The sequence below is a fragment of the Argopecten irradians genome, chromosome 3 (assembly GCF_041381155.1).
Source record: "Argopecten irradians isolate NY chromosome 3, Ai_NY, whole genome shotgun sequence".
Classification (NCBI taxonomy): Eukaryota; Metazoa; Mollusca; class Bivalvia; order Pectinida; family Pectinidae; genus Argopecten; species Argopecten irradians.
Genome location: NC_091136.1, coordinates 26,460,494 through 26,475,849, shown reverse-complemented (window position 1 = coordinate 26,475,849; position 15,356 = coordinate 26,460,494). Strand labels below are relative to the sequence as shown.

The window sequence follows — 15,356 nt, the reverse complement described above, 5'->3', positions numbered from 1 at the left end:
TTTAACCTTGCAGATTGGTTTTCCAAAATTGGTACTAGTAAGTATTCCTTGATAAAAGAGTGGCTTTAACCTTGCACGTTGGCTTTGAAAAGCCTGGCAATTAAGTACCCTTGCATATTAAAGTAGTTTTAACCTTTGTAAGGATACACATGTAAACTGACTTTCCTGGAACAATGACCTTAAATAAAAGGTTATCACACTGTCATTGATAAGAAGTCACTACATATTGCTGTATATTGTTCTTCTGCATATAAGCTCTCCTAACAACAAGAGGCTCATGGGCCTTAACGGTCATCTGACTATTAGCACAATACAACATAGTCATTTAAGCCATTTCGACCCCTGTGATCTTGAATGAAGATCAAGGTCATTTTTTAAAAACAAATATGGTAGCCCTTCATCAAAGCATGTCACAGGCCTAATATCAGGTCTCTAGGTTATTCACAAAAAGTTATTTCAAGATTTTAGCTTTTTTGACCCCTGTGACCTTGAATGAAGATCAAGGTCATTCATTTGAACAAACTTCATAGTCCTTCATCCCAGCATGTCAGGGGCCCAATATCAAGTCTCTAGACCTCTTAGTTATTCACAAGAAGTTTTTTAAAGGATTTTAGCCTATTTGACCCCTGTGACCTTGAATGAAGGTCAAGATCATTCATTTGAACAAATTTAGTAGCCCTTCATCCCAAGCCAAATATCAGTAACCTAGGCCTTCTGGTTCTTCAGAAGAAGTTGTTTAAATATTTTAGCTTTTTTGACCCCTGTGACCTTGAATGAAGATCAAGGTCATTCATTTGAACAAACTTGATAGCCCTTCATCCCAACATGTCAGGGGGACCAACCAATATCAGGTCTCTAGGCCTCTTAGTTATTCACAAGAAGTTGTTCAAATGATTTTAGCCTATTTGACCCCTGTGACCTTGAATGAAGGTCAAAGTCATTAATTTGAACAAACTTGGTAGCCCTTCATCCCAGCATGCTATAGGCCTAATATCAGTACCCTGGGCCTCCTGGTTCTTGAGAAGTCGTTTGAAGATTTTTGCCTTCTTGACCCCTGTGACCTTCGGGTCAGATGACCTAAAAACTGGCATAAAAGGTACCTTTTATGGAAATCCTCTTTGACTATTGGTCAGCAGAGTAATACCGGCGAAAGGCAGTCTTAGTATACATACTCAAATATCTATGTGTTTATTTGCTGGTTTAACATACAGATGATAAATCATTCAAGGAGACTGGTTGTCTACTCCGTCTTTGCATATTACAGAGTTAACTCCCTTGCAGGTAGGTATCCATTGTCACATAATTAATTTGTGAGCGCAATATTCATGTTTTCTCTGAAACGTATGACGTTACTCTCACAAACAATATCTATCCGCAAGAGTAAATTAATTGGTAATATGCAAATACAGAATTGAATGAAAATCATCACAAGAAATATGTACAAGGAACAAAATGATAGCCAAGACAGAAAGGACATGGTCATATAATTAATCATTGCATAGTCATAGGTCTGAAAACAAAAAGATTCTGTGAAGAAGTTATACACAAACTAAATATTATCTTAAACCAGTCAAGAACTGATCATCAAAAGAGTATATAAACCATTTGAAGACAGAAATGTATGGAATAACTCACACAGACGTTAATACACATGGAATGGTCTGATATTTATATTGGTCCAGAGTCAGTCATGGCATGATTTACAAATAACTTTTCTCTGAAATTGATTGGAGCTGGTTGTAAATCAGTCAGCAAAAGACATTTTATGTATCAATATAATAGGACTGGTCAAAAGTCAACTGGTCAAATGTCATGTTAGTCTTGTCTGATCTGACAAAATGATTTTATTTATTTTTAAATTACAAAATGTTTGCGACACATGTCTGAAAATGACAAAAGTAAGAACGAGTAAGATATTTCAGAACAAGTAAAAGTTGTGATCTTATTTATTAATCATCCCTAAAAATTCATAATGAACTGTTCCAGCCTCACAAGTCATACAAGTTCAAATTTGTAGGAGGTAAGTGAGGGTTATTAAGAGTTGTGGAACAGAACCAATAGGGGTGTTGTCTGTGCTAGAGGCTGTAATGTTACAGATGTAGCCCTGTAATTCTATAATGTCAAATGGAAGGAATTCTGTAGAAACTATCTAAATGTATATCTAATTAGAGCATTAAAATGCATTCTGTAAATAATTAATTTGAAATCCACATAATAAGATATTTACTTAGCTTAAAGATATTTACTTAGCTTACAAATATATAAAATTAGTTAATATAGAACACTATGCCACAAATGCTTGACAACATAGAATTTCGTTCAGAACCCATATCTCTAAAGGTCTCCGATTGGCTGCAGGGATTGGTGTTAAAATCTAATCTACAACATTCGCATCTAGTGTGCAAATTTCCGAGAATTCACCAGATCAATTCTAAAGAGTAGAAATGTGGATGTTTACATGTGACAAATCTCTCTGTTTTATCGATGCTCCAAGTCTATCCACAAGCATTTTAGATCACATGGCAATGAAAAGAAACATAATCATTTTCACATCGAATTTTGGACTTTATTTTGAAACATAATTAACAGAGGAAAACATTTTCGTCATTCTGAATGAAATTGAAAGGGAAAACCCCACAATTGTATAGACAACAGTAATGGTCAATTAAATTTATTTCGATGGAAGTCCTGGATCTTTACTGATACAGCTTCATCTTGCAGAGTTGACCTGTACTCTTTTTATTTATCTATCAGAGCCATTCCTATCTAACTTAGTAGAACATGTCCCTCACCAAACCTATCTATCCTGTCAGTAACCACAGAATCAGGTAAATACTACATAATCATTTCAGTCTTAAGTGGATTGGTAGTTATCTCTAATTAATTTTACATTTATAAATCCCACCAGTCGATCACTTGCCTGGCACTAGTTAGCTTCCTATAGCCTAATATATCTGACACTTCCGTTGATTGTATCACTGATCTCCGGGCCAGCCAATAATTTCTATCAACTCAATTATCATACTTTCAAAATTAAACAATTGTTGTGCAGACCAAGCATCTGCAAGTACCAAAATATTAAGTACATGTCTTCAAAGATCAGAAAATTAATTAAATTCCATTTTTAATATTTATACACATAAAGTTTACTTTTTTTTGTAATATTTTGAAGCAAGTATATTGTTGTGACAACCGCTGAATTTGAATAGGTTTTTTGTTGTTTTGTTTTTATGGTAATCGTTTATTTTTTAAAATCATTTTCTGCACATAAATAAAACGAAAATGAAACAAATAATCCTCACATCATTCATCATCATTCAGTATCATCTTATCATCAATATGATCCTGATCAACACAACCTTCCTTTACCGTAAGAATATTCCTACTCACTCCCCCATGATTTTAAAATTTAGATAATTACATCAGAGAACTTGATAATTATAATACTCAGCTCTACCAAATTATAATTCGTATTCTGAATGAGGTCGAAAATGGAGTCCATATCAAAATTGGAAATGAAGGCCTACAGCTAGACTGGAGATCTCTAGAACATTAAAATCATCACTAGAATCTGTCTTGATTATTTTTGTCTCTGTGACCTTTCTGAGTTTTTAACTAAGGAGAAAATCTATTGAAATTTGGCTGAGAAAGTCTGGAGAATTTAGAGTCTAGAGGCCAGTCTACCCTACAACATAATTCCTAATAATCTATATATAACTGTGATTGTTTTATTTCTATAGTAGGACTAGCTATTATTTTACGTGTAATTATCATATAAAGTGTTTATCTAATATAGGTGTTGTCACCTCCTACACCTTTATCACTTTATGATTACCTGTATATAGTTGGTCTCTTTAACACTGTGGTCTCCCACCTATCTACCTACACAGTAATTATCTACCATATGGTCAGTCACACAAGTGGTCAGTTACTCAGTCATGTACATCTCCAGATGCTGATATGGTCATTTTATTATTTGTATGAACAGTCATATGTGTAGTCATCTTTGTCTAAGTCAACTTGATTGTCAAACAACATCATGACGGGTATATACTGTATATGGTACAAGTCAAATGTTGCATTATGTCAAAAATAATCACTTTGGGTAAATTTAGGTCAAATTATTGCAAAATTGATTATCATGCAGATGTAAAATTGAAACAAATAAAAGATTTTAACAAGTTCATTAAAAAAATCAGACTTTTCTGCAACTTGGTAATAATACAACAAGTTAACATTGTATCACAAAATAATAAAGAGATAATTGTATATATGATAATTAAAATGTAAATTGAGAGGGACGAAGCAGCGCCCCCTACCATACCTTATTCTGGTCTTTCCAGTACAGGATGTAGCCCTTCGGGTCCACCTTGAGGGTGACCGGGGTTCCGATCGTAGAGCTCTGAAAAATACAAAATCAAATCAATGTATTTACGAAATTCCAATAAAATTGAAAATAATATGAACAAAATAAGATATTTTAATGAAACAGATGACAATACAAAGACTTGCTGGATTATTTGTCAAACAAATGTTTGTTTTATTCTTTGCCAAACAAAGGTTTGTTGTATTCTTTGTCAAACAAAGGTTTGTTTCGTTCTTTGTCAAACAAAGGTTTGTTTCATTCTTTGTCAAACAAAGGTTTGTTCCATTCTTTGTCTCAAAAAAAGTTTGTTTCCTTCTTTGTCAAACAAAGGTCTGTTTCATTCTTTGCCAAACAAAGGTTTGTTTCATTCTTTGTCAAACAAAGGTTTGTTTCATTCTTTCTCAAACAAAGGTCTGTTTCATTCTTTGCCAAAAAAAGGTTTGTTTCATTCTTTCTCAAACAAAGGTTTGTTTCCTTCTTTGTCTCAAAAACAGTTTGTTTCCTTCTTTGTCACCAAAAAGTTTGTTTCCTTTTTTGTCAAACAAAGATTTGTTTCCTTCTTTGTCACAAAAAAGTTTGTTTCTTTCTTTGTCAAACAAAGGTTTGTTTCTTTCTTTGTCACAAAAAAGTTTGTTTCCTTTTTTGTCACAAAAAAGTTTGTTTCCTTCTTTGTCAAACAAAGGTTCGTTTCTTTCTTTACCAAACAAAGGTTTGCTTGATTATTTGGCAAACAAAGTTTTGCTTGATTCTATACCAAGCAAAGGCTTACTTGATTGATTCTCATATTTCAAACATACAAGGATTTTTTTTTCTCAAGGACACATTCAAGGCAAAATTTCAAACCTTTTTATCAAAAGGAAAAATGAAATTTCACCCTTTCTCGATCAGATACTGTAAAACGTACACATTTTCGAGGTAATCTCAATTCAGCACTTTTTGTACAAACATTGGTGAGCTCAAATATGATTGCACTAATTGGATTTCTGTATATTGTTTTTATATGTATACAGTATCCATAATGGTGATTCTGCCCATTCATCATTGCACTTACTTGTCCAAAATTGATTTATGCAAAAAAATTGGTTCCACCAAAATAACTATATTTACAGAAGCCTTTTTGATGGCCTTGACAAATTTGAACAAGTAAAAGTGGTTTTCTGACTACTTTTTCCCCATACAGAATCAACATCTGTGAAATTAAACATATTAAGGTGATTTATTTCATGCCTCCATCCCGGCTTGCCTTATTACATTTTTTGTGCACATAAAACAAGAACTGCTGACATTTTATTGCAGCGTAACTTCACTGATTTCAATCAAATGCTTGTTTTAATTAAAGTTTACTCATTTCCAACAATGTTACATGCTACATCAGTCACTCATGTAAGTAATGGTGACAAAAAGTGTGAGAAAGACCAATTCTCCAAACTATTTTAAGAATCTCCATCCATGCAATTGTGAGGTTCTGGTGCATAGATTTGGAATGAAACATGAACGGAAATAAAAAGCTCCACAGATTCATTCTTGTCTGCAATACATTGACATTCATGGCAGAAATTATTGAATAGGGTTCAAATTTCTGCCAAGAATAATGAAAGACAAAATTTTCATTGCTTGTATTGGGTTCAAGCTAAAACAAAAGTATTGATTTCTTGTCAATTATAATTGCAGCCAAAAAGATAAATTCCTCGTTTCCATGCTTTCTATTGAATAGGGTTGCTCAATCAAATTTATCATTATTCAAACCAGTAGTCATTCATTTCAAAGATATATGTTTTGTTTTTGCCTTTGATAATACAGTTCAGATGTAAAGGCTGTGACTTCTTTACTTTGTGTATTGAAGCAGTTCCTAGTCTGTCGGTGGGAAATGGCTTCATCCCAAATATGTATTCAAAACCTACTCAAGTTTATTCTCATCAGAGTTCCGTGGTAGACATTTTCAAAGCCTGAGGTCTCTAAGTTCTCACCGTTTACAATGTTACTTTGGGTTTTTTTCCAGCATGCTCCAGTGAAATTTCTTTGTTTCCTACATTAAATGAGGCTAAAATCAATAGTAATGTTGCCTGTCCTAACCCTATTCTACATGTATACCCCCACATTACACCACCATTCCTGAGAACACATTTCCTGCTTATGTAACCTTAAAGGATCTATACAGAGAGATGTCTGTTTGTTGTAAGTGCAGATCATTCCCTCTGTATACCATGCAAACTTGTTCAAATCCAGACCTGTAGTTTCCTCCAGGGCTTTGCTTATAATTCAACTTAAAACTTACAACATGACAATGCAACAATTGAAGCAGCACATATGTTGAGCATGCTGGTAAGTTAATAGATCCCCTGGGTACTACTCGTTTAGAAAAGGAATTTTGAGACAGGAAACTCTCTAACACTGACATTGAGAGACGGTATTGATAGTATGGTGCTAACACAACTATCAGGCAAGTCCCAAGCCAATTGTCCCAACTTCACAACAACCAAATTAAATGCATCAAACTCTAGAAGCCAGCATGTTAAATTTGTTTCTACACCATCCAGAAACATAATGGTGTTTTAAAACCTTGAATTTGATTTCGGTATGACACAACATGACTTACAGCAATCAATTTCATTCCCAGTATATATCTACAAGAATTTATCATGGTTAACTTGAGGAAATTTGAGAAATCAATTTGAAAACATTACCCTTTCAGTGTGTGCAGCATAAGTTGAAGCAAATTCAAAGTCATGGCAAAATGAACCGAAAGAATGGATCCGCATATTTTGCATATAAAACAGCAACCAGTATGCAGGGGTAATTATTCCTGCACCAACAATGCAGGTCTTCTATAAGACAAATATTTGTAATAACCAAGTTATGTAATGGACACATATGATACTGTCACTGACATATAGAATTCACACAAACACCTTACAGTGTGGGGAAGCCACCTGATCAAAAAGTACATCGCAAATATCGTGTAAGAAAATGTGACATAAGTAGTGTATTATTGCACTGATTGTTTTGTGGTTTAGTTTACTGTAACCACAATAACATTCTTTATTCTTCAGCCAATATTGGAACTCTAGATTAACTCTTAAGTAACATACATGTCAAGTGTGACAATATACGGTATCAAAGTTTGCCAAAAATCTACACTATTTTGAAAGAAACAATAACCACTACATTAAGACACTCTTTCACACCAGAAACAAATATCAAATCCCAACCTTAAATTCCAGTAAACAAACTAGTAAATAAAGTATCCTTATAACTGAGATATGAAATAACCAGAAAAACCAAATAGCAGTATGGATAATTTCATATTTAAGTAGACCATACTTCTACAGACTCTGCTGATCCATCGTCCCCAATCCCAGGATAATTATAAGGACAGAATATTAAACCAATGGCCTGAGTGGACATGGAATCATATACCAATATCTGTGTAATAATTCCCAGGAGGTCAGCTCATCAACTAGTACTATCTGGTCAAGGGAAAGGACGAATGACAATGTCACCAGAAAAGTTTGTATCACTAGTAGAATATGGCACTAGAAGAGAATGTAACTAGTAGAGAAAATTTCACTATTAGAGAATGTATTTAGTAGAGATTATGTCACAAGAAGAGAATGTAACTAATAGAAAATATATCACTAGTAGAGAAGGTATCACCTGTAGAGAATGTATCACTAGTAGAGAATGTAACTAGTAGAGAATACATGTATAACTAATAGAGAAAGTTTCACTAGTAGAGAATGTAACCAGTAAAGAATGTATCACTGGAAGAGACCAGAAAACTTGATCTATGGTAGTAAAGAATGTCACCAGTAGAGAGAACCTGTTAAAAGTAGAAAATATGTCATTGATAATAATTGTGTCACTCATAGACAATGCATCACCAGTAGACATTTTTCACCAGCAGAGAATTTCGAACATGTCACTTGTTTTTTGATGACTGGACTGATACTCCTGGCTGTATTCAGTGAGTGTAATGGTCCATACATCAGGACCAATGCCAGTGACAGCTGGTATAACCAGCCCTGGTTTATTGCTGATGCCAGCACAGGTCTATCCAGACCTCTCATGAGCTTCAGCCATATCTACTTTTACCCAGTGACCATCAGTCTGGTGCTGAAGGAGATTGCTTTCTCAGCAACTGTAAATCTCCAAGAATTTACACATGAACAACACAACATAATCAACAGACCCTTTCCAACAATACCTCATCAATCTGTTGAGAACCGAGTGTATTTTTAGCCTGGATTTTTCAATTTTTGTCTCTTGTATCTCAAGATGCAGTTTTGCTGTAACCATAGACATTGACCTTGTAACTAGATATTGTTTACTTTAGCAATAGACATTACTTATGAAATCATAGACATCCCTTATAGATAAATACTGCTTGTTGTAGTATAAACATCGCCTATAATCACTCATTCCAATAAATAAATGTATATTGCTTGCTGAAATTATGGACAACAGACTGTTTTCCTTATACTCTATCCCTCTATAGTAACTATGGACATTATCCCTTTTTCCCCTGTAACATGATACTGTCCCTACGGATATTACTCATGTTACTAGAAAGTTTCTCCTATAACTTGATATTGCCCCTGTGACCATGGATATTGCCCCTTTGTTTTCTTGTAACTTGATATTCTCCTTGTAGTGTTCCTGTAATGTGATACTGTCCCTGTAAATATGGACATTACCTTTGTTACTATAGACAGTTTCCCCTGTAACTTTATTTTGCCCCTGTGACTGATGGACATTGCCCATTTGTTTCCCTGTAACTTGATATTCTCTTTGTAGTGTTCCTGTAATGTGATACTGTCCCTGTAAATATGGACATTACCTTTGTTACTATAGACAGTTTCCCCTGTAACTTTATATTGCCCCTGTGACCTGATGGACATTGCCCATTTGTTTCCCTGTAACTTGATATTCTCCTTGTAGTGTTCCTGTAATGTGATACTGTCCCTGTAAATATGGACATTACCTTTGTTACTATAGACAGTTTCCCATGTAACTTTATTTTGCCCCTGTAACCTGATGGACATTGCCCATTTGTTTCCCTGTAACTTGATATTCTCCTTGTAGTGTTCCTGTAATGTGATACTGTCCCTGTAAATATGGAAATTACTATAGACATTTTCCCCTGTAACTTAATATTTTCCCTGTAGTTTCTCCTGTAATTTGATATTGACTCTGTAGTGTCTCCTGTAACTTATATTGTCCCTGTAGTTTCTCTTGTAACTTGATATTGTCCCCTGAAATATAGACATTACCCTTGTTATATTACTATAGACAGTTTCCCCAGTAACTTGATATTGTCCCTGTAGTTTCTACTGTAACTTATATTTTCCGCTGTAACTATGGACATTACCCCTGTTACTAGACAGTTCTTCCTGTAACTTGATTTTGCCCAATTTGTTTTCCCCTGTGATAATAGACATTACCCATTTTGTTTTGTTTCCTGTAACTCGATATTCGCTCTGTAGTTGTTCCTGTAATGTGACATTATCCCTGTAAATATGGACATTACCCTTGTTACTATAGACAGATTCCCCTGTAACTAGATACCATCCCTATGGACATATTATTCCCATTACGACAGGCAGTGTCCCCTGCAACTAGTAACTGTCCCTGTAACCTGATACTGTCTCTGTAACTATGGACATATTATTCCAATTACTACAGACACTTTCGCCTGTAACTAGACACTGTCCCTGTAATTATAGACACACTACAGTGCCCCCCCCCTAACTAGATACAGTCACTATAACTGCATACTGTACCTGTAACCTGATACTGTCCCTGTAACTGTTTACATATTACCCCCATTACTTCCCATCAGTTTCCCCGGTAACTTAAGCTACTGTCACTGTAACTGGATACTGTCCCTGTAACTGGATACTGTCCCTGTAACCTGATACTGTCCCTGTAACTGTTTACATATTATCCCCATTACTTCCCATCAGTTTCCCCGGTAACTTAAGCTACTGTCACTGTAACTGGATACTGTCCCTGTAACCTGATGTTGTCCCTGTAACTGTGGACATATTACTCCCATTACTACAGTTTCCCTTGTAACTAGATACTGTCACTGTAACTGGATAGTGTCCCTGTAACTAGATACTATCCCTGTAACCTGCTACTGTCCCTTTGGTACTATGAGAGCATCCCTGTATACAGCAGAGATAAATCCTATGTAAACAGGCACATTTGGAGTAGCTTTAACAGTGTGTCTGCCCTAACACTGTACACAGTGGTGGCCTGTCTGGGGCTCCACCAGATAATCAATCATTTACCTAGACTTGACACATAATCAAAGTGATGGACTCAAACTCTCTATCAACTCAAACACTGATGACCTATAATTATAACAGTTCGCTTGGAATTAGTGCCAAATACACTATTTTCAGTGCTAGTATAATATTGATGTGGTCTTTCTATATATATTAGTGCTAAATGAGGTGTTATTTACCTACAGGGCCGGCAATTACCCACCACATTTACTTTCCTTCATCCTCATAGTGATGGCCAGCATCCTTTTTATGGTTAACATTTGGTACCTCTCGATTCATCAATATATTACATGGTTCATATATCTGATTCTGTGTGAGATTTTGTAGATATTTATCAGGACAGACCCCTACATACTTAAATTGAGATCATTTGACGGTTCTCCACCTAACAAGCAAATCATAGCAAATGCAGTTCCACTAAAATTATTAATATTTTTCATTAATAGAACCCAAATTTTGTTATTTTCCCATGAGACACCTTTGTCATGTTTAAAGACAATATTGGAATTTGTATTTTCGATCAAATAACAATAATGGAATGAAGGTGTTTATGGTTAAATTATACAAGATTTATCTATGCTATAGACTGCTATCTGCAATATATAGGCAACAATTAAAAAGAGTTATAAATCTAATGACACAACTTTAAATTTATTAAGAATCATCAGGTCATCTTCCGTCTGTCAATGTAATTATAATTACCGTATATAATTACAGATTTGTGGGAAGCTGTAAAATTTCCAGAATTTAATTATGGTGTTAAACCGATGTTGTACCTTAAAATTTATTGAGTGCAGATATATGAAAATATAATTAGTCAGATGTGTTTTAGATAAATTATATTACTTTTCTATATGTCTCTATACTCTTTAACAGGACACTTTGAATATTTATATTAGACAACATGTAATCAGTGCACCATGACTCAAAGTATCAGAATTATTGAAATGTTAGCTTTTTATCATGTTTTTTTCTTAACAGGAATTATTTTAATAATGTCCTATTACCAGCAACTCTCATTTAATTACATATTAAGCTACGGAGGTGGAGGAAAGCAATAGTACCCGGAGAAAAAACCACTGACCAACGATCATTTATCTAGCAACTATCCCATGTCGGAATCAAACTCACAATCCAGCTAGAGGATGAGGGTTCTATATATATATCTACCATAGCCCTATTTATTCATTTACATATGATGGCTAAAACGCCAAGGTGATATAACAGGGTCCTTCAATGTATGTACAAATGAAGTATAGGACAGGAGCCGTGTGAGAATGTTGAGGATATATCGTACTATCACTATACTGTAGAGGAAATTATCAGCCATGATTACTCTCAGTCAATAAACACAGATATACTTATCTCTATAACAAACACATATTATCTAACCTAAATATACACAAGATTGATACATGTGTACATAAAATTACGATCAGCTTTTCAAATCAGAGCACTTCATTCATGGATATATAAGGACCGGCAATAAACATGTCGACTACCCTAAAATCAATACGATGTGCTACAGTAGTGTTTTGTGACAGTCGAGAGGTTTTCTTTACAGTGCATTACTGTGAGTACGGTCATTTCTCTAAGACTGAAGTAGGTATTTATCTTCATACTGAAATACAGAATCACTTTCGTGATTTAGGGCGAAGGAGTTGAGTTTTGGACAAATGTGCTTTCCATGGAGACTTAAACATATCTCCACTAAGAACTTAAAATATCTTAGCAATGTGAATTTAGGAATAAAGAAACTTAATTCAGCTTTCTTGATTCTCTAAAATTGTACAGGAAGCTGTGTCTAAGAACAAATCTTGAAATGTATTTTTTTACTGTTGCCTATATATAGCATTGGATTCCAGTCTAAATCTTGGTATTGACAACCAGAAAATCCCCAGGACGTGTTACTTGTGTTTCCATCTCAGTGGTGATCGAGGTCTACCCTCGTTATCAGTTAAACCCTCCCTTTGTTTACTTTTACAAGGACCATGTAGGGCCTTGTTACACATGAGTATATCCTGTCGATCACGATCTTCACTTACAGTTATCTCCCTTAGCTAGATCCACGAGCAGTCACCAACTACATTATGGATACCTAAAATAGCATCTATCGTCCATCCAGAATCACGACACCTTGTACCCATATATTCACGACACCTTGTACCCATATATATATATATGTCTTTTTACTTTACACTGACACTACCCTGAAGCCAAGTCTAAAAGATCTGAGCTGCCAACATCCAAAAGTGTAATATATGACAATTACAGCCTTATGAATGTATCTGTAACTATAATATAATACTAAATAGCATGGTTTACTACATGGACTCCAAAAAAGGTGATAAGAATTAGATTCTAACATGTCATAGATCACAGCTGTAAGACTTTATATCAGTAAAATTTACAAAGAAAAATGGGCAATAGTAAAACTATTGCAAAGAAACACAACAGGATTTATACCTAAGCCTCCCAAGACATACAGACATTCACACATGCAACACACTGCATCCTAGAAGTTGTCCTAAAATGACCCTGACTGCTAACAGGATATAAAGCTCAACCAATCGATTAAATAAGAAATAGAAAATTCATAACTTTCTGTTTGACCTTTTGACAAAATATAAAATCTTAAATTTAATAGCAGCAGATTAAATTTCAATGCATTCCATTGTCCTTCAACTATATCAAGGTCATTTTTTGTGAGTAAATTACAGGGTACAATTAAAACCATGTCCTTATGTTTTAGCACTTATTAAGTATTCTCTTTCACTTCTTTTCAAACAATACATATATATTCTTACTATTGCATTATTGTCATAGAATCTATCTTGTAAATGTTGTTCATGATTTTGTACTTAAAAGTTTCAGAAAATTTTAATGTGTGTAATTATTCAGCATCGTTAGAGTTTTGGTATCTGTATGTTTATGATACATTTACCTAAGACTAATTATTTGAGACATCTGTTTAACATGCTTCATTAATAAATATATGTACCATTTCTACGATAATGAGATAAAATTATACACTGTTTGCATGTCGGAGCAGTTTGATAACCAAACAACCTTAAGCTAGATGCTATAGAATATCAATCCATGCTACACCTGAAACATCAAATCATCGGCTGATGAAAACATTTTTATCGTTGTAACATTACATATGTTGGGAATGTTACATTATATATCCAATGTCCTATTTATTGTTGTATGTTTATGCTGTGTAGTAATGAGGTGCTAGATATAAACTTGGTGTTGAAAATTGAGTGTTTTGATCATGACATCTATTGTCGCAGACAATGAGATACGTCCGTCATCAGCGTGATCCTGTAAGGTGATTAGAGGTGTTGTGGTGTGCAGTTTGTGCTGCGGATTGTGCAGCATGCACATCCCTCCAATCTGACGTAATAATAATAGATAGAATCTGTATAAATCCGCCTCTTTATCGATGGCCTGGTACGATCAACAAGGAATCTGGCTCTCAATGCCTTAAACCCTAGTATGGAGGACACTGCCCCACCCATTATCTATATTGATGGGCGGGGATAATACTTCTACAACACGTACACTGGGCTAATTAGCTTTGGTGTACAAACATGTCCAGTAAGTCATCCAGGTGTTGTGATGAAGACCTAAGGAGATTGTTCAGGTGTTTACCAGGACACAAATATATCATCTCAACTCATCAACTACTTATAAAAGATAAATTGTAAGAACTTTTTAATCAATTCCAAAACCATATTCTCCTTAAAAGAGCAAAATTGCTTTCTGATGAAATCTACCTAATCTTAAAGATGCTCCAACGCCGACAGAGCATAAATAATATTCATCACTTTAACAATAATTGGTGTTTTATCATGTATATATGTGACTAATTAACACAAAAAATAATATAAAATAATTTATTTTGCATTTGGTGCATGCGCAATCCGTACTTCATTCCATATAGAATATAATGCCACGGAATCTTTTCGGGATGCAATTAATATTTTTGTAATTTTAACTTGAAGTAAAATGCGAAGCTCAAACTTTCCAATGATGGTAATGGTGTAAAGTAAGGAACTTGTGTAACTGAAGAAAAATACTAAATCGACTGCTGCTGTTTAGTATAGTGAAAAATACCATTTGTCAGCGGTGGAGCATCTTTAACTGAGCAAATTGTGATTCGTTTTTAAATTTTAATTCACAGTCATTGTCATATGCTTTTTCAAAATATGACAATTTTGGTTTTTACTCTGCTTTTCAAGTAACCATGCAAACAATATCAATTGTCGCTTTCAAGCCATCAGAGTCAAAACAACTAAGCAGCAGTTCATATGCTCGTAAACACAAGTAGTCAATGCCAGATAAAATGATTATCAGAGGCTGTGGCAGCCATCTTGGATGCTTGACCCCAAAAAAGGTGTATTACTGATAATGATTATGAGAGAGGTGAAACCAGCAGTGATAGATCCTTAGATTTGTAATAATAAGAGACAGAGGAAACAGGACAGAATCCATAGGCTATAGGCAATAGGACATAAAAAGCAGAACAGCTGATCAAGATGTTAAGCTGCACGATGGATGCCATTAATTTTTCACTTGTGATTATGGAACCCAACCCCAACCATTTTGATGAATAACAAGAAAGCATCATCGGAGCCAACCTGCCACTGCTCTCATTAAAAGCCAGTTTCGGGCAAAATACCATGCCATTTATC

The 15,356-nt window shown here is 34.7% G+C and overlaps 1 protein-coding gene across 7 annotated transcripts in view; it reads right to left on the bottom strand.

Moving 5' to 3' along the window:
* The window catches only part of LOC138318013 (1-phosphatidylinositol 4,5-bisphosphate phosphodiesterase beta-1-like), a 103,812-nt gene that overhangs the window by 54,447 nt on the left and 34,009 nt on the right, over nt 1-15,356 (bottom strand). For all 7 annotated transcript variants that reach the window (XM_069260032.1, XM_069260029.1, XM_069260036.1 and 4 more), the window contains exon 2: nt 4,325-4,402. In XM_069260032.1, the coding sequence (XP_069116133.1) occupies nt 4,325-4,402 (78 nt within the window). The remainder of the gene's footprint in view (nt 1-4,324; nt 4,403-15,356) is intronic.